The 19544-nt window shown below is 39.6% G+C and overlaps 2 protein-coding genes across 2 annotated transcripts in view; one reads left to right on the top strand and one right to left on the bottom strand.

The window, feature by feature from the left end:
* Positions 1-8591, top strand: part of LOC105932270 (protein APCDD1) — a 32960-nt gene extending 24369 nt beyond the window's left edge. The window contains exons 4-5 of the mRNA XM_012871352.3: positions 4679-5000; positions 6953-8591. Of these exons, the coding sequence (XP_012726806.2) occupies positions 4679-5000; positions 6953-7416 (786 nt within the window). The 3' untranslated portion in view covers positions 7417-8591. The remainder of the gene's footprint in view (positions 1-4678; positions 5001-6952) is intronic.
* An 8725-nt stretch (positions 8592-17316) lies between these two features.
* Positions 17317-19544, bottom strand: part of LOC118556435 (vesicle-associated membrane protein-associated protein A-like) — a 34801-nt gene continuing 32573 nt past the window's right edge. The window contains exon 6 of the mRNA XM_036138503.1: positions 17317-18953. Within this exon, the coding sequence (XP_035994396.1) occupies positions 18789-18953 (165 nt within the window). The 3' untranslated portion in view covers positions 17317-18788. The remainder of the gene's footprint in view (positions 18954-19544) is intronic.

Here is a 19544-nt window from a genome sequence, read left to right on the forward strand (position 1 = left end):
TTAAAGGATTAATATTCGCTAGATTAGACAACACTGATGAAATAGCAGCATCAATGTTACCACTTGCTTCCTCCCTGTGAGCCGCCATTGTTGTCTGGATCCAGTCGCTTCTCTGATAGGTCACATCTACGAAAATCCCACCCGGCGATCCTGATTGGCTCGTCCGTTTATGTGGTACACTGCAAAAACTGAACTAAAAATAAGTAAAATGTTCTTAAAATTAGTGTATTTTTCCTTGATTTGAGCAGGTAAACAAGATGACCTGCCAATAGAATAAGATTTTTGCACTTAAAATAGGAACAATTCATCTCCCTCATCCTATTTCAAGTGCAGTATATCTAATTACCTTATTTAAGGGATCAAAATAATCATTCCATTGGCAGATAATCTTATTTACCTGCTCAAATTTATGACAAAAACACTCATTTTAAGAACATTTTACTTATTTTTACATCCGTTTTTGCAGTGTATTGAAATCCCTCCCAATGGCAGCGATACCAGATGAATAAGTGGAGCAAAATCCATCTGGTAAGAGTCGGGTTAGTACATAAGGAGGGGGGGGGGGGAGCCCAGAAGCACTGAAGCACTGGAGTACTTTCGATGGGAAAGTAAAAGAAAGGGTTCCTAGAGCTGGAGGCAGCAAAAGCTCCATTGGTGGCAACTAAACACAGAAATCTTGAGTCAGGAGCACTTTCTACGGGAACAACACAAACCAAAAATTCAACACAGTTAATGGTGGCAATGGCTCAGTTGTTCCATCTTAGAACAGAGACTCAGCCAAGCATAAAGAATTATTTTTTTATGAACAATAAAAGCTATTTGCAGCAATAGCTCACTCTATGAATCCGCCAAGAAAAGAGGGAGCTAAAAACTGAAGCGTTGCACTGCAAAAATCTAAAAAAAAAAGTAAAATGTTCTTAAAATTTGTGTTTTTGTCCTAGATTTGAGCAGGTAAATAATATTATCTGCCAATGGAATGAGTATTTTGACCTCTGAAATAAGATAATTAGACATGCTGCACTTGAAATCAGATGATGGAGATGAGCTGTTCCTATTTTAAGTGCAAAAATCTTATTCCATTTGCAGATCATCTTATTTACCTGCTCAAATCAAGGAAAGATCCACACATTTTTAGGAAATATTACTTATTTTTAGTTCCGTTTTTGCAGTGTGTGTTCAGTTTCACAGTTTTCCTTAAGTTCAAAGACTAAAAGAGAGCTGAACCAATCTGAAATGAAGATCTCCATCAGCTGTAGTCGTACTCCATCAAACCTTTTGTTTATGACAGGTTCTTACTTTGGGATAATTACGCTGCAAAGATAGTTAGAGGGGGGAACGGTGGGTTTATCTAAAGCTATAAGCAGGAGTAAAAGGACAATAGCCACCAGAGCTTCGTAAACCAGTAATTTCCACTGGCTCTTAGAACCGTCACAGTTTCCTGCAGGATTATAACAAAAAGGCTCATTTCAAAAAGTTTTGCATAGTTTTCACGGTCTGCCATTTGCTCATCACACCTTGTGCGCTGGTTTTGTCCAGATGTTCTGAGTGGAAGAATAAACCTGGAACCACCTAGGAAGAATCCTCACAAAAAATTATAAAAAATAAACAGACCAGCTCATTTTAAATGGTGTCATTCGGTTAGTTTTTGATCCCCTTTGGAGCTGCAATTCTTTCTTTCTTTCTTTTTTTTTTTCTAATTCTGCCTGTCTTGAAGCAGCTCTTGTACATATGAACAACTATGGTGGTAAAACTATAAAAGAAAAACAAATAGTCAGAGTCTGAAATCACAGAACGCCTCAGTCCCAGTCATCTCGTTAACCTCTTTCTCTCCAAAGTGCTTATGGAGCTGCGCTGGGAATATCTCCTCTGCACATTTCTCTCCTCCTGTTTTTTTTCTTTTCTTTTGTTCTTCCTGAAAACATTTTGCAGACAGATTGTCTGGGAAAACAGTGATGGCGTTTAGTGAGGTATCAAACCATACCCACCCTGCAATAACAGAGTCAAACCAGCCTAGTGGGAGTTTAGTTTTTTGGAAGAGATTTTCTCAAATATCTCATGCAGGCTTCCAGTTGTTTATGCAGATGGAAAGCCACAGCTGTCCTCTGTGGACAAGACGTGATATTAGCCGTTACCTTGCTTTGCTAATGGTGATATTGCGTCACGGTGGCCTTTTGTTCCTGCTCGCTGCTTGTTGCTACGAGTCTTTGATTACTCAGAGACAAAGCTGGAACATTTTGTGTTTTCTTCTTTCACCTCTAAGCGCCATCCGTCATCTATTATGTGCATTTTGTGACGGAGTGCGCTAATGATGGATTTAACGGCAACTCGAGCTCTGAAAGCCCGTGTTTGTTTAAACATATTTTGATCAATGGCTTTTTTTTTGGCACTGGTGGCCTTTATCTGACAGTATGCTGACAAAAAATTGGGTTGAGAAAGAGAGAGAGGAAAGGAGAAATGCGGCAAAGGTCAACGGGCCAGGAATCGATGTGAGAAAATTCAAGTAAGAGGAGGTGGAAGTGGAAGTATCATGGTTTGGTGTTGCTTTGCTTCAACAGGACCAGGCCTGCTCACCAACCAGCATAAATTCCTCCATCTATCAGAAGCTACTTGAGGAAAAAATGTGAGACTATCTGTAAAAACCAACAACAGAAAAACTAAACTAAAACAGAACTGGACCCCTTTAACGAGCTATAAGTAAGATATTTACTGTAAAATCAACCTAAATCATTCTTATTTGTCCCCCAGGATGGAAGTAACACTCCCTATAAACAATCGGTCCTCTCCATCAACAATGTCTTAGTCATGTTTTTCTCAAACCTCAAACCTAAAAGGTACGGTCTGGTAGCCTGTGTTTACTTCCTGGTATTTTATCTTGGCAAAAGAGCAGCAGCCTGCTAACATGGAAGCCAGTAAGAGAAGCAGAAAAGAAATAAAACAGAATGCAACATCATATACCTATCCCATGGAAGTAAAAATTCACAACAACAGCAGCAACACCGTTTAAAAACGGCATATTAGATTGTTGTGATCGGAAACCTGTTGTACCGATTTGAGCCACAAGGTGTCAGTATTACAGCTACTTTAAAATGACTGAGAATTAAGAACTGGACTAATTAAGTCTTAGGCTGCATCAAAGCCCTAACCTGGATCTCAATGAGATGCTGTGGGGTTGACTTTAAATTGGCTGAACATGCAAACATCTCAGAGCCGAAAGTGAAGAGTGAGGCAAACCTTTCTCAGACCAACGTCAGAGACTGGCAAGATGTCTACAAGAACCAAATCACTGAAGTTATTTCAGCCAAATATGTTAAAGGAAATCTTTTTACACCACTCGATTTATAAAGCACAATAAATACAAAAACAAAGCTGACAAAATGCTGTATAGGACTATATAATATAAAACAATGCTGGTGAAGATTCTGTCATCCAGGTCATGGTCATTCCAAAAAAAGTGAAAAAAAACAAAGCAACTGGACTTGTTTTCCGTAGTTGAAAACTACGGAACTACTATTCAATTATTCAACTACGGAAAACAAGTCCAGTTGCTTTGTTTTTTTTTACTTTTTTTGGAATATAAAACAATAAGAGTACAACATATAATACATAAAAGCTCAGATAAAGTCAACATTTCACACTTGGGTCGAGGCCAGGGAGTAAAAATTTCGTTTTAACGGAGTTTAGAACATAATAATATTTTGTTGAACGAGATACATTTTTAAATAAGTAAATGGATTTCTATTCCAGAGATAAATACTATAAAAATAAATTAGATAATGATTTGTGAATATTTGTTTTTTTGGGGGAAAAACTGAATATTTAAAAGGGTGTGCTTACCTTTTTTACATGACTAACATGCCGGAGCCTCACTTGTAGCCTCCAAATGTTTGCTTTAATAACAACTCTTGTCATTTTCCCACATATTTAAATGGGAGCTTAAATATGTGGGACATCTTTCATTTACCATGTGGGTTTATAAAAAAAACAAAAAAAACAGCATTTTCCCCATACTTTCATGTTATAAAATTTCTCTACAGCTGCAAAAGTGCTGTGTCACAAGATAAAGTTTTATAAATACTTTATCATTTCTTCTGTTTGGAGTAAAATGATGCGAAATGAGGCGTAAAAGAAATGAAAATCTACAGAAACAAAATGATATTTGACCTCTACCTCTTCACTACAAAAATGGATCTAAAAATAAGTAAAATGTTCTTAAAATTTGTGTTTTTGTCCTAGATTTGAGCAGGTAAATAATATCATCTGCCAATGGAATGAGTATTTTGACCCCTAAAATAAGATAATTAGATATACTGCACATGAAATAAGATGGAGATGAATTGTTCCTATTTTAAGTGCAACAGTCTTATTCCATTGGCAGATCATCTTATTTACCTGCTTAAATCAAGCACAGATACACTCATTTTTAGGAAATATTACTTATTTATAGTACCGTTTTTGCAGTGTTGGCACTCCAGGCTTCTTAAGCCTCATTTGGAAAAAAAGAAGAATGCCCCCTGGTGGGTACCCATGATTTTACACATTTTAGGAAGTAACGCCGGAAAAGAAAACAGATTTTATATATCAAAAACCCACTTTTTCTGCACAGATATGGCTGTTTTTCAGGTACTAAACTAAACTCCTCCATCTTGACTAACTGAGCACGCCGTCTCTTTGTTTTCAGAACCACGACCACGGCTGCATCGTCTGCCGGATCATCTACCGGTCGGACGAGTTCCACCCGCCCGTCCTGCCGCCGGGGGCCGACCTGACCGTGGGCCTGTACGGCCAGTGGGTGAGCCAGCGCTGCGAGGTGCGCCCCGAGGTCCTCTTCCTCACCCGCCACTTCGTCTTCCACGACAGCAACCACACCTGGGAGGGCCACTACTACCACTACTCCGACCCCCACTGCAAACACCCCACCTTCACCATCTACGCCCAGGGCCGCTACAGCCGAGGCCTGCCCTCCACCCGGGTCATGGGAGGGACCGACTTTGTCTTCAAAGGTTTTTTAGCCTTTTTTTTTTCCTTCTTTCACTTTAATTTGTAATCAAGAGAAGAAATCTTTTGGGTCCTGGAGCCTTTGACTGGTACATTTACCATCGGATGATTCGTCCCAGCCTTCGTCTTTCACAAGACGCTGCTGGGGTGTGATTCTATGCCTTCACCTGATCCTCCTTTAAAAGCTTTAAAAAGGTTGCATAAATTTCTGCACAGAGGGTTCCTATGCAGTCTGGAAAAAGTTAAGATATTATTTTGTGAATTTATTCCCTGCTGTAAAAATGTTATCCTTCCATTCTTCCTTCCTGCCTTCTGTCCTTGTCTCCTTCCTTCTTATCCTCCTTTAAATCTGTATTGGGTCTTAACATATTTTTTATATCTTTTCTGAAACCCTCATCTTCTTTCTTCCTTCTCTTATGCTCTTGTATCATTTATGCATTTCCTTTCTTCCTTTCTTTGTGTCCTTCTACTCTTCCACCCTTTGATTCACTCTCTCTTTTGTTCTTCCTCTCCTTCCCTCTTTGTCTGCTTTCTTTCTTCATCATTTGTCTCCAACATCCTTTATATTCTTCCCTTTCTTCCTTATTTGGGTACTGTTTTAAATATATCCTTCTGTTGTCGGGTGACTGGGTATAATGGTGCCCAATGCAACATTTTTGTCCTCAAATTACTTAGAAGTAAAATCATTCAATAAAAGTGCACACTCCAATACGTTCTATATGGAATATAACTAATTTCTCATTGTGCAATCACACTGGCTTTTTAAACTGTTAACGTCATAAACTTAATTTTGATCAGTAAAGTAAATAAAAAGATTTACAGCAGAAAATTTCTTCTGAATTATGTTTATTTTAGGTTTTTGAAGTGAACATTTGTGTCCTTAATGGATCAAAAGGGAAGCCAGTTTAAAATTGGCAACAAAACCAAACCAACAATCTCCACCTGCCCCCAAAAATGTGTGAGGTTATTTGTTTGTTTTCTCAAACAGCAGCAGTGACAAGTTATTATAATGGTATATAATGGTAAAGTAAAAGGGCCAGAATTATCTAAATTAAATGTTTGGTAGCAATAAGCAAGTCTGAAGTTGTTTAAAAGACTTGGGCACAAAAAGCAGAAAAATAACTTTATTCTGATACATTTTTATAGGGTTTAGATTTTTCTCTGCAATGACGTCAATGTCAACTTTATTTATATAGAACTTTACTACAAACAAGCAGCACCAAAGTGCTGCACAGCCAGAACAAAATTATTGATAGGAGTTACAAATAAAAGAGAGAACAAAAGGACATGAATAAAAAAAATCATTATATTAAAATGAACACTTTCTGGGGAGTTCAGCTATCTTAAAAACAGCTGACCCAGAATATCATGATATACAAGAACTCAAATTATTCACACCCCTTAAACAAGCTGTGTCTATTATCATAATTAAAACAGCGTTTAAAAAAAATTGCTTGCTCCAAAATACAACTTTCTGTATCAAGAAGAAAATATGCTTTTGTAAAACAAATAAATAATTGTACTTTTTTTTGTTGCTTCCACTGAATAAACACTGCAAAAACGGAACTAAAAATAAGTAATATTGTCTTGAAATAACTGTATCTGTCCTTGATTTGAGCAGGTAAATAAGATGATCTTTCCATTGGAATAAGATTTTTACACTTGAAATAAGAACAATTCATCTCCATAATCTTATTTCAAGTGCAGGATGTCTAATTATCTTATTTTAGGGGTGAAAACACTCATTCCATTGGCAGATAATCTTATTTACCTGCTCAAATCAAGGACAAAAACACTAATTTTAAGAAAAATTTTCTTATTTTTAGATCCGTTTTAGCAGTGAATCTACAATATTCAAATTAAATGTTGCGTGTTTCCAAATATTCCAGCTTCTAAAGACGCTGATCAAGCAAACCTCAGCAGAGAACTGATCCTTCTCGTCTCCCGCCTCCTCTAGTGAACCACATGAGAGTGACGCCCATGGACGTGGCCACCACCTCCCTCCTCAACGTCTTCAACGGCGACGAGTGCGGCGTGCAGGGCTCGTGGCAGGTCGGCGTGGAGCAGGACGTCACGGCGACCGACGGCTGCGTGGCCCTGGGCATCCGGCTGCCCCACACCGAGTACGAGCTCTTCCGCATGGAGCAGGACGCCCACGGCCGCTACCTGCTCTACAACGGCCAGCGGCCCAGCGACGGCACCAGCCCGGACCGCCCGGACAAGAGAGCCAGCTCCTACCAGATGCCCCTGGTCCAGTGCTCGTCCAGCAGCCAGCGGTCCGATGGCGGCCGGGGGGACGGCGACGCGGACCGCTCTCTCCTGTTCCACAACGAGGCGTCGGGGCGGCGCGGCGGCGGCAGCAGACGCGCCACCGCCGCCGCGCTGCTCGTCGCTGCTCTGCTGCGACTGTGTCAGAGTTAGGCAGCTGTTTGGGCTTTTTTCGTTCCACGCAACCTTCAATCGGCGAGGGTAAGCGAGGAAACAAAGTACTGAAATGTAAAACTGTTGGTGTCTAAAGGAGGGCGAGAACTGAATTCCTCTCCAGCGACCAAAGACTCGAACGCTGCTGCACCGCAGGAACTGCACTTTAGAGTGGAGCCACTGGTCTGTGGGTCCACAGCTACATGGAAAACTCTTTATACCTACACACATCTGAGATTATGTTTCCCTTTTCTGCATCGTCTTTAATGTTTTTGACAACTCTGTCTTCTGGGGGGAAAACTCCTGGGCTACTGTTGACTGTAACGTGGCCCGCAGACCTTTTTTTTACACGTACACGTCTAAAGTGTTGCTTTTAGTCATTCAATGCAAACAGTGAAACTAATGGATTCATTACACACTGAAGGAAAATGTTCATGCATTTATTTCTGTTGATTTAGAGGACTATGGTTTACAGCTAATGAAAACGCAAAACTCTTGTCTCAGAAAGTTAGGGTTGGCCTCTAGGGTCGTATATCACCAGCTAACTTTTGTATTATTCAAGTTTAAACCTCTTTTTAACGAGGAAGAGACTCACCGAGTTAACAAATCTCAGGCAGGCACACTAAAATGCTCCTGCAGTTGGAAAGCGCAGTTTTTCCTTCCACTAAACCTTCGATTCAGAGCATGCTAGGATGCAGCCATCTGAACGGAACCAAGTTTTCCTATATTGTGGTTGACTGAAATATGAAGTCATCCATTGAAAAGTCTGGAGAAGTTCAGGGAAAAAGGGAAAATTGAGTAGGAAAAATGGTAGAATTCCCACACTAATGCACATTTTACAAACTAAAAGATCAAATTCTGAATTTCTTTTTTTACATTTTTAAATATTTTGCATGCTGTATGTCAGTGCCTAAAGAAACCACCAGAACAAGGTCACAACACCTAAAACGAGACCCAGTAGACGCCTCTTCTCTACGACCAGGCCTTGAGATCCTGTCTATGAACTCCACTAACAGGATCAGCCCTGGAGGAGTCCACCGCCACTGGGAACAGGCTCACCTTTGTGCCCCGAACGTTGGAGCCTCTTCTCAAACACTCTGGAGTAAGCTTTCCCAGGGAAGCAGAGAAGTGTCATCCATAACTGGAAAACTCTTCCTTGTCCCTTTTCCAAAAAATAAGGACCACGACGTCAGTCGACCAAACCAACGGTGTTGTCCCAATCCTCCGTGCAACATTAAAGAGGCATGACAACACGACAACATCCAGAAGTTTAAGCATCTGAAGGCAAAGCTGTCCGCAGTACCCTTCTTAAACAATTCAATTTTATTTATATAGCGGCAATTCATGACACATGTCATCTCAAGGCACTTTCTAAAGTCAAATTCAATCAGATTATACAGATTGGTCAAAATGTTTCCTCTCTAAGGAAACCCAGCAGGTTGCATCAAGTCTTGACAAGCAGCATTCACTCCTCCTGGAGAAGCGTAGAGCTACAGGGAGAATCGTCTGCATTGTCCATGGCTTTGCAGCAATCCCTCATACTGAGCAAGCATGAAGCGACATTGGAGAGGAAAACTCCCCTTTAACAGAGAGCAAAACCTGCAGACTGGGGGTTAGAGAAGACAGAGCAGAGACACAAAAGCACAGCTTAGTTTAATCCGTTTGCACTTTTTGACTCCCTGAACAGTTTTCCAGGACTTTCTTGGAGACCAAAAGTCTCTCTTCGTTGCCCCCCCCCCCCCCCCCCGAATTCCTCCCATAGCTAAGGTTTTGTTTCTGCCACCTTGACTTTTTTATATCAAGGATAAAAGGGCTTTTGACCAGAAATTTGGAAAAACAAAATCTTTCAGATTAGATTTAAAATGAACACTGGTCAGCAGTCTTCCATGTTGTTTAGATAGTTTTATGTAATAATAAATTGTTCAAAGACACTATTTTATGTTCTCATTAGCTGGACACCATTATCATAATGAACTGATATATATTACTTTGTGTGAAGTAAACCTGTAAAATACAAGATTAGCGTTTTGAAAAGAGTTGCTGAATTAAATAACTTGGTTTTTTTTGGGGGGGGAGAACAAATGCAGAGAAATGTGCAAAACTGATGATATTCTATACTCTTAAGTCATTGAATTGCATCTGGTCTGTAAATGCAGTGAGCTCAATAGCAGATGTTGCTGTTCTTAAATCGACCGATCAGGAGTTTTTTACCACAACAACCTTGCCTGGAGTCAGATGAAATACTTTTTTTTTGCTGCGGCATCTTTGCTGCTCGACACGAGGCTTTTCTAAACTCATGTAAACCTTAGTTTGACAAAGAAATGCAAACTTCACATTCCCAACTATTAAAGAGAGTTTATTTACACCGTTATGAGTCCTGAGTCATCCAAGTCATTGTTTTGTCTTACACCGGCCGCTCCTTCATCCTAAATGTTCCGGTTTTTAGAGCCTGACGTGATTTCAGGTCTCCTGGGGCTCCAACCCGCCACGGTTCAGCCAATAAAAACACAGACAGAAAGTCTTAATTGATGAGCCGTGACTAAAAGTAATGTTTTCTTCCAAGATTATTACATTTAACCAAAATCAGTGAGAAGATTATTTCATTACTTCATTCATAAAACAGAACCAGAAAAAAAATCATGTTTTCTGCTGTTATTAAAGCACGAAGTTATTAAATTATGTTATTCTGATGAGAGGAAATTATATCATGATTGTAGCAGATGTTCAGCCAAGTTAAAATTCTACACTGCTTATTGGTAGATTATAAATAATTTTTCAACAAGATTTAGTTAGTAGTATTTTGGAACTTCTACAACAGGAAACAGATTTTTTTTCCCATTGAACACGAAGGTTATAAACTTGCTTTGATCAGAAGGTTAGATATTTTTAACTGTTTTATTTTGATTTTCTTTCAACTTTCCCTTTTATTTGCAGTTTGCAGGTCTTGTTCTGCATGTAAGTTTTTTTTATTTTATTTCACCCATTAAACCACTCGTTTCTTGGCCATCAGCACTGAAGATATATTATCTTTATATCAGGTGCTGAGACTGAAACATGTCTGTTCTTGTAATGTTTGTGAGGACAGGTTGACTTATTATTCAGAGTTTTTAGGCAAACACACTTTGTCTTTGTAGATAACTGTTAAAAACCTGTTTACTGGTTGGTGTTTGACTCTGTTTATCATTAATGAATGTGAACCGATTTCACACCCAAGGCTAAAAGTTTCCCAGTTAAATAAATATGCTCTTAGTATTTGTAACTGTAATAATTGAACTAAAACTGAAAATACATAATGTACCTAATTATTTCACTGCATGACGATATAAAATACATGTTTACATAACTGAACGTGTGATGGAAACTGGTTTATAGACTTGCAGTGGCCGTTAACCAATTAGATGTCAGGGTTTAGTCAGTTTACAATGAAAATGTTAACTATTTCAAAACTGCAGTAAAACAACTTTAAAATTATTATATAAATACTGATATAACTATGATTTTTAATTTACAAAATGTCTTTAATATTCACATGTATTTTTTTATTTTATATTTAACAAAACATCTACACATTAAATTAGAACTAGATTGTGGTTCTTTCCATAAAGTTTAACTGAACAAAAATCCTCTAAATATTAAAGATGGAAGGAAAAAAAGGGGGAAAATAAGAGCAGGGAGGGCAAAGTTAATTTATGATGCAATATTATTCTGGTGGTCACTGTTCAAATAGCTTTTTGCTCTAAGTGAATTAAATTGAAAAGATAAGATATTGGGCTTTATTGATCTCACTTAATAAACAAAAAGAAGGTGCCAAAAGGAGGAAAGGTGCATAAGGTATAAGGCATATGGTATATACAGTGTGTCCACATATGTAGTGGATCAAAAATAAAGTAAAAAAAGAAAATAAAAAGTACTGGAGAAATTAAGCAGATATTTAGGGTGACTTAGGAAAAGGAAAAGAGTCCAGGATCAGGATCCACTCTGGGTGTCTCCCTTTAGGTTTTTTTTGGGGGGCGCGTCCCAAGACTCCAGGGAAGACCCAGAACTCGGTCTTGGATTAGTGGAAAGCAATGAGCAGATGGATGAGTTAAATCGCCACCTGAAAACTGCCTGTTTTGTTTACTACGAAATTAAAATTAGCTTGTTGCTCTGAAAGAAGAGTGAAAACTAACAAGCATAAGAAATCAGACCAAGGGCAGATGCATTTTCCCAGCACTGTATTGTCCATTGAGCCACAAAAGAACCAAACTGATGTCATCCCAGTCTGTCAAAGAAGATCGTAAATTATCCATAAAGTTCCCCATTTAGGCCGACTTTTCTTCCTCTCTGGTGGTTACAGATTTCTGAGAGAAGAGAGGGGGAAAGAGAAAAAAAACCAAAATAAATACCTCATATGTGACTTAAAACCAAATTTAAACCTTTTCCATTAAACGAACCTTCGTAGCATTGCTCAGCAGATTAAAAGATCACTACAAACTCTCAGTTTTAACGGTAAAAGATGGCAATCAAAGATGGCAATCTTCCATTATGTTGCAGTCGTCGTCATTCCTCACCCAGGACGGAGGAAACCGTGAAGAAGGTTGGTAACATTTGGGATCTTGGAAGCCCAGATCTTGAGTTCCTTCAATAGGAAACACATTTCCATTTATGGTCCCCAGCAGAGCCATTAAAACCATTAAAACCTTGGATTTTAATGGGATTGTGGAGTCGACGTGTGAGGGAGTTCATCTGGGACGCTGCTGAGTGCAAAGAGCTCTGAACAGGAGCCAAGAGAGTCGCGTTTGTCAACAGTAAAATTTATCTGCTGTAATAACCTCATTATCTGTTTGCCAAACCCCAACACTAATTTAAATAGAAATAAAAGTGAGCATAAGGTGGGGGAAATAAAACAGTGCCGATGATCCTAAAGACAAAAGCAGATGGTAAATGAAAAACAGATAAAAAAACAAGTTAAAATACTTTTAATTTAGATATCGACTAGAAAGTATTCACACGCCTGAAATTCTACACCTTTTTCCTAAGAAATAAAACAAACTTCAAGGCTTTTTATTGGGATTTCATATTATAGAAAACCGAAACAAAGTGAAGTAGAAACAGAAGGATGATGGTTTTCGTAAAATTTTTAACAGCTATATCTCTGAAAACCGTGGCATGTCAACGGAGAGAATAATTTGTAGCATTTACAGCTGCAGCTGTTTAGCGGTTTGTCTCTACCAGCTTTGCAAATCTAGAGGCGGAGATTTCTCCCCCATTCTGTGCAAAACAGCTCAAGCTCAGTCAGACGGGATGGAGAATGTTGGAAGAGAAATTTTCACGTCTTGCCAAAGATTCTCAACAGGATTTAGGTCTGGACTTTGACTGGGCCATTCAAAAACATGAATATGCTTAGATATAAACCACTTCATTATTGGCCTGACTGTACGTTTTAGGGTAACTGTTTTTGCTGGAAGGCAAACCTTTGCCTCCAGCTTTTCCAGCCTCCAACAGATTTTTTCTTCAACGTTTTCCCCGAATAGACCTCCATCCAAATGCTTATCAACTCGCAGAAGCTTCTCGATCCCTGGGGAAGAAAAGCTAATTCACAGCAGGATGCTGCCACCACCGTGTTAGGGATGGTGTGTTCAGGATGATGTGCAGAGTTTTTTTTTTGCCATCTTTTTTGCATGTAACAAGGCCGACCTCTTATGGCTTTCTCTAAACAGTAAATTTCCTCTTGCAACTCTTTCATAAAACCTAGTTTTGTGGAGTGAAGGGAGATTACCAGCAAATTCTCCCACATGAGCTGTGAATCTCTGCTGCTCCTTCAGAGCTAGCATGGTCGTTTTTGGCTGCTTCTTAGACTTAGACAACTTTATTGTCCTTTTGTATGTACAGAGTGCATACAGAACGAAATTTCGTTGCATACAACTTACTACAGCGTAATGGGATTGCAGGTGGAACAAGGCAACATGACAATATAAAGTGCAGCAGTGATCAGATGTAACAATGCAGGAGAAAAACAGTGTGCAAGAACTGTGTGCAGAAAATGTTCAACTATTGTTTATGTGCAAAATATAATGGTGCAAAAAGCCATTTGTATGCAAAAGTATCGCACAGTGCAATCAATATGTGCAAAAATGCAGCAAACGTTGAGTTGTGTACCATTTCAATGGATAATAAAAGTTCGGCAACGTTGGTAATGCCAGGTAAAGATGCAAATGTGATGCAGAGTCCAGTTTAGAGTTCAACAGTTCAACAGTCTGATGGCAACAGGGAAAAAGCTGCTGCAGAACCTGGTGGACCTTCTCTTAATATAGCTGTGTCAGTTCTGGCGAATGGCCATGTCTTGACAGATTTGCAGTTGTACCATACTCTTCATTTTAGAAGGGACGTTCATGGAAAATCCCCTGTTTTGTCTCTAGGCGTGGGGAAAAGTTAAACGTAGTCTCTCCAGAAGCTGTGTAGATGTCTTTATATTCTGCTTGGGTCATCATTTTCAACATCTTTCATTTTCTCTGTTCTCTATTATGTTTTTTTTTTGCACAACTACATCACAGCATTTGCTGCAGAGCTGCTAAACAAAGTCATGGACTTCTGACTTAATTTTTATTTCTAGTAGTCCAAACTAAAAAGGATGCCGAAGCTACAGGTGGATGAACGTTATTGCACATCTTTAATTGTGTACAGCAAGTATGAATATTCTTTTGTGGATGTCAGCCGTTTGAAACGCATTGGCACTATATGAAAACTGCTCCATAGTGCAGTTATACGTGGTTTGGATGAGGAGGGCGTGACTACGGCAATAACACACGACTGCGACGCATTCATTTGAAGGCTCTGGCTTGAACATGCGAGGCTGGATGGACATCTTCCATTGTCAACATATTTTCTTCCCCCAGGAATTTGGTGCTGCTGACCTTGCCTGGTCTGTGAACACCACGTCACTGGTGAAGAGGGCACAGAAACGATTGGACTTCCTGCGGAGGATGAGGAGAGCCCACCTGCCCCCGCCCATCCTCACGACCTTCTACAGAAGCACCATAGAGAGCATTCTGACGAGCTGTCTCTCTGTGTGGTGTGGATGCTGCAGTGCTGCCGACTGGAAGAACGTGAGGAGAGTGGTGAGGACAGCAGAAGGGATCATCGGGGCTCCTCTTCCCTCCATTGACATTTTGTCCCAGCGCTGCGTGTCCCGAGCCCATAACATCATCAGAGACCCCTCACACCCCCACCATGGACTGTTCTCGCTGCTGCCCTCTGGGAAGAGGTTCCGCAGCATCCACTGCAGGTCCACCAGGTTCTGCAAAAGCTTTTTCCCCGTTGCCATCAGACATTTGAACTGTTGAACTGCTGAACTAAACTGGACTCTGCACCACATCTCCACATTTTGCTCGCATTTTTGCACAAATGCCTTTTGCACCATCATTTTTGCACATACAAATGGTTCAAATATTCTCCTGTACACTGTGAACGCACATTGTCTCTTTCTCCTGCAATGTTTACATTTCAATTGTTTACTTTTTAATCACTGCTGCACTTTATACTGTAATTCACAAGCTATATGGCACGAAATTTCGTTCTGTATGCACTCTGTACATACAAAATGACAAATAAAGTCTAAGAATAAAATGTTTATATACGCCGCTAGATGATCGTATATCTGCTATCAAACTACAAAAATGGCCGCGCAGGGTAGAGGGGAACGCTCTGTGGGGGTCCCTTAGATTTAAAGAGACGCGTCTCAGAACAGGGGCAAAAAGGGGGACCGTGGGGGTAAATTAACGAGGAATTCAGCCTAAAGCATTGCTGTTCCACTTTATTTAGACCACAGCTCAATTATTTCAATGTGAAAAGGATTTCAAAGCACACGTCCCCTTTAAGATCAAATATTTGAATAGTGCTCCAAGAGATATTCAAAGGGTAAGATACCATTTTCTAACCTAAACCATTTTAAAAACCTCTCCCCAACCTTCTCCCATCACCGCCTGCTTCATAATAAGGGGTATCAGAGTAAAGGGGGCTGAATCCATACCCAACCCACTCCTCATTTGTAAGATCATTTTGAAACCCATGCATCATTTTCCCTCCACTTCACCATTATGAGCTACTTTGTGTTGGTCTGCAACACAAAATCCCAATTAAATACTGCTTTTACACAAAGACTTCCTGTGGTAAGGTGATGAAACGAAAAAAAAAAAATTTGTGTGTAAACAAATACATATTTTCTTCAGAAAATCATGTAAGCATCTAAAGTATTCAAGTTTTAGTTATCAAAATAAACAGCATATGTTCAGAGAGCGTTTTTTTTTTAAAACAGTTGTAGTTGACCACACTGTGATTAATGTGCATGCCAACACGTTTCTACACCGCTCCTTTTGACCCAAACAGCCAGAGTTTCATGTTCAGTTCCCCACGCTCCGCTGCCAAGAAGAAAAACTCAGCATTTCAACATTTCTTTTCCCATGATCCCGTCCGCAGGGAATCGCCTCGGTTTACTCCGCTTCAGGCTTTGATGAAACGACTAAAGGTTTCTGTTTGTGTGGGAAATTGGCACCTCGTAAAGAGCGCCTCATTTCAGCTAATTATCTGGCTGAATTTACCATAACAGACTCTTTCACGCGGAACGTCATAATGGCCTCAAAATGCATGAAACAGCCTGGGTTTGGTACCGAACCCAGGCTGTCGCTTCGAGTTGTTAGGTCATTGTAGTTTTACGAGAACATCTTCCCACAGCAGGTTAAACTGAACCTTTCATTTATTTCCAGGTTTAGAATAATTGTGCGTTTTCAACCCTCTTGGCATTTTAAAACGGCCAGACAAAAAACTTCATATGGTTTCTACAGTCAGTTTGTCACCAAGTCACATTATTGCGTATCCACCTTTTGTTTCAACGACACAGGACAATGTGTGGCCTTACATGAAAAATAATTTTCTGTTCTACATATTAACTCAACTCAAGTAATCTTATCTTTAGTAAAACCAGGTAGCAAGGGATGCTTTGGACTAAACATTTTAGGGTACAAGCTTCGTGATTTTGTGTACACAGCCAACACTCCTGTAACATATTTTTTAAGTGGCTGCAACCAAGAGCGTGATTTAAGGCTCTTTTCCATCAGTACCTGCTCGGGTCAGCTCAGGTCATTTTTAATTATAATGAAGAATTACCCCCAATGTGGATGGGGTTGGCGTGAAAAGATGTGATTTGTACGCAACAAGCCATTGTCTAGTTCGTGTTTTCTCAAACAAGAACTAAAACGTCTGCACCTCATCATTGGACCAAAGTGTTGGTCTTAGCGTTACCAATTTCTTTAAAGGTCAGGAAACAATTTTAAAATTGTAGCTTTTTGGGGGGGGGACAGTGGTGGCGTCGTTCCCTCTCCATTAATTTCCTATGCAACAGTTGCTTGCTGTCCTCCCGCCAAGCGCCGGCGAAATTTGTGCCTGTAAAATTTTGAGCTCATACACGTGAACATGCGACGCAACACAGGAAGGTTGAACAATGTTCAACTTTTGTCGCTGTCGCTTGGCACTGCAGCCATTTATCTGGGTCGGCCGTGAAGTGCGCTCCAGGCCGTTTCCTTGTCCATAATGTCCATCAAATAAAGCCGATAAGCCAAAGTGTTGAGCAGTGTGTCTGATAAACAGAGAGCATGCTAGCTAACCGAGCCTGGCTAATTAGCCTGCTAATATTGGTCTGTTGAGTCTGTACTTTAGGTTTAGTTTTCCACTACAGTACGACTTTTAAAATTAACTGCTGTTTTAAGTGATGCGACTTAAAATTCGTTTGACTACTTGTGACTGAAGCTAAATTTATTTCCTGATTTTTCTTAATATTTTTAGCTAATGGGGGGGAAAAAAAGAAACTGACAAAAATATGAATGCGTTCTTGACAACAAATGGTGACAACTTAATGTTTCTATGATAAACATTTTAGCAGCAGCAATTTAATAGTTGTCAAATTAAGCCATGTTTATACATTTTGTAATTCAAAAGTTTGGGTTAATACCATGAAACCAACATATTTTTAAAAGGAGCTGTAAGTAATACTGACACCTTGTGGCTCACATTGGTACAACAGCGTTCCAATCACAATAATCTAATATGCCGTTTTTAAACGGCGTGTTGCTGTTGTGATTTTTTACTTCCACAGCATAGATATACATGTTGTAGTATTTTGTTCCATTTCTGGTCCGTTTCTCTTACTAGCTTCCATGTTTCCAGGCTGCGGCTCTTTTGCCAGGATAAAATACCAAATGCTGCCTGTTTTCAAAACCCTGGGATGTCTCATATGATTGGCTCAGGAACCAGGAAGTAAACACTCTGAACCGTAGTAGTTCCAGACCGTACCTCTAGATTTAAAAAGAAAAAGAAAAGAAAAACATGACTAAGACATTGTTGATGGAGAGGACCGATTGTTTATAGGGAATATTACTTCCATCCTGGGTGACAAATGAGAATGATTTAGGTTGCTTTTACAGTAAATATCTTACTTATAGCTCCTTTAATCATAAGCTGGGCAGAAAACAATGACAAACAGCAGTTTCTGTAACACCTCCCCGCCCCAAGTGACAGAAAAAAGATGGCTATGAAAAACCACTTTTTTTTTCAATTTTATTTTGTCAATGATTAATACCATGGGAGTGAATTTTACCTCATTTCAGTCAATACTTGCCTCATAAGGAATAAATGTATTGAATAATGTTTATTAATAATAATAATAATAATAATAATAATAATAATAATTCTGAATTGTGAAGAAAGGGACAGGACAAATGCACATAACGAGGCACCCATTTCCCCAGATGGATCTAAACGTTCCAACAGAAAGTAGAAGAAATTACAAACAAATTTACTTCAGAGGCAACCCAGCGACAAGTCCGTTTAAATGAAAGTTCTGTCCGTGTTTTTGTTTGAAAGGATTTAAAATGACATTTACAAGACGCCTAGCATTTTATTCAATTCCTATTAAAAGCACAGAGAGAAAGAAAGAGAGAGAGAGAGGATCAGAAACTGCACTGCTTCTTCCCGATGGCTCCCCGTTTTTCCGTGATCCTTGATGCCAGATGGTAAACATCTTTCCATTGTCCTACCAAATTACCTGTAAACCCATTAATCAAAAACTGAAAACAAGAAAAAAGGGAGAAATCACTTTTTTTAAGCCTTCTTTAGTGAACTCTCTGGGCTCAATAAGTGTGCAACATTGTAAAAAGGCGACACCTTTGGATGATGCTGTACAGATGTGTTCACTGTAGGCCACACAACCAATGATATGGCAAAGTCAACACAAAGACTTCTTGCTCTTCCAGGCCTCTTTTTTTTTTTTCTTTTTTCTTCTTCTTCTTTTTTTCTTTTCGGAGCCGGAGCGGAGGGATATGGCCGGCGTACATTATACCAGTCTACAAGATGAACTTTCCGAAGAAAAACCCGATGAAGATGGCTGCTATGACGACGAGGAGGGAGGGCAGGAAGGCGGTGCTGGTTTCTCGTCCGACGACGTTGGTCGAGTTTGGTGTCATGTGGTCTGAGCGGGGGGGCATCTTTCTCATCCTTATTCCCTCGTCCTGTAAAAATAAAAACACGCAGCACATGCATTAATGTGTTAACAACCCTTTTCAGGTCATGGCGGTCTAAACATGCCATGACCAGTTTCAGTCTCATCGTCTCATCACTGTTGGAGGGGCGTCCAGTTCATTGCTGCCTCGTTTAATCTCTACTTGATAATGACCGCCTACACCAGCGCTTCCCAAACCTTTCAGCCCGCGACCCCAAAATAACAGCGCCGGAGACTGGCAACCCCATATTTGCTTTTTGTTGTTTGGAAATTATGAGAACAAAGTTGTAAAATTAGAAGAATAAAGTAATATTCTCTTACAAAAAGTGAAGCCTTTCTCATTCCAACAATAATTTTTTTTTTTTTTTTTTTTTTTTTTACAGTGTCCTTTCTGGCAATGTGGCAATAAGAACTGTTGTCTTAATGCCAAAAAGAGCTCATCAGATTTGACTTTCACAAGTAGAGCAGTACTGCTTTTGCCATAGTGCTCCGCTTGATTTATGAATGTAAATAGTTTTATTATGATTCATGGACACTACAATGGGAAAGTAGGAGAGGAAAGGAAGAACAAGAAGAAGAAAAAAACAAAAGGTGAAAGAAA

Source organism: Fundulus heteroclitus, chromosome 6 (assembly GCF_011125445.2).
Source record: "Fundulus heteroclitus isolate FHET01 chromosome 6, MU-UCD_Fhet_4.1, whole genome shotgun sequence".
NCBI classification, from domain to species: domain Eukaryota; kingdom Metazoa; phylum Chordata; class Actinopteri; order Cyprinodontiformes; family Fundulidae; genus Fundulus; species Fundulus heteroclitus.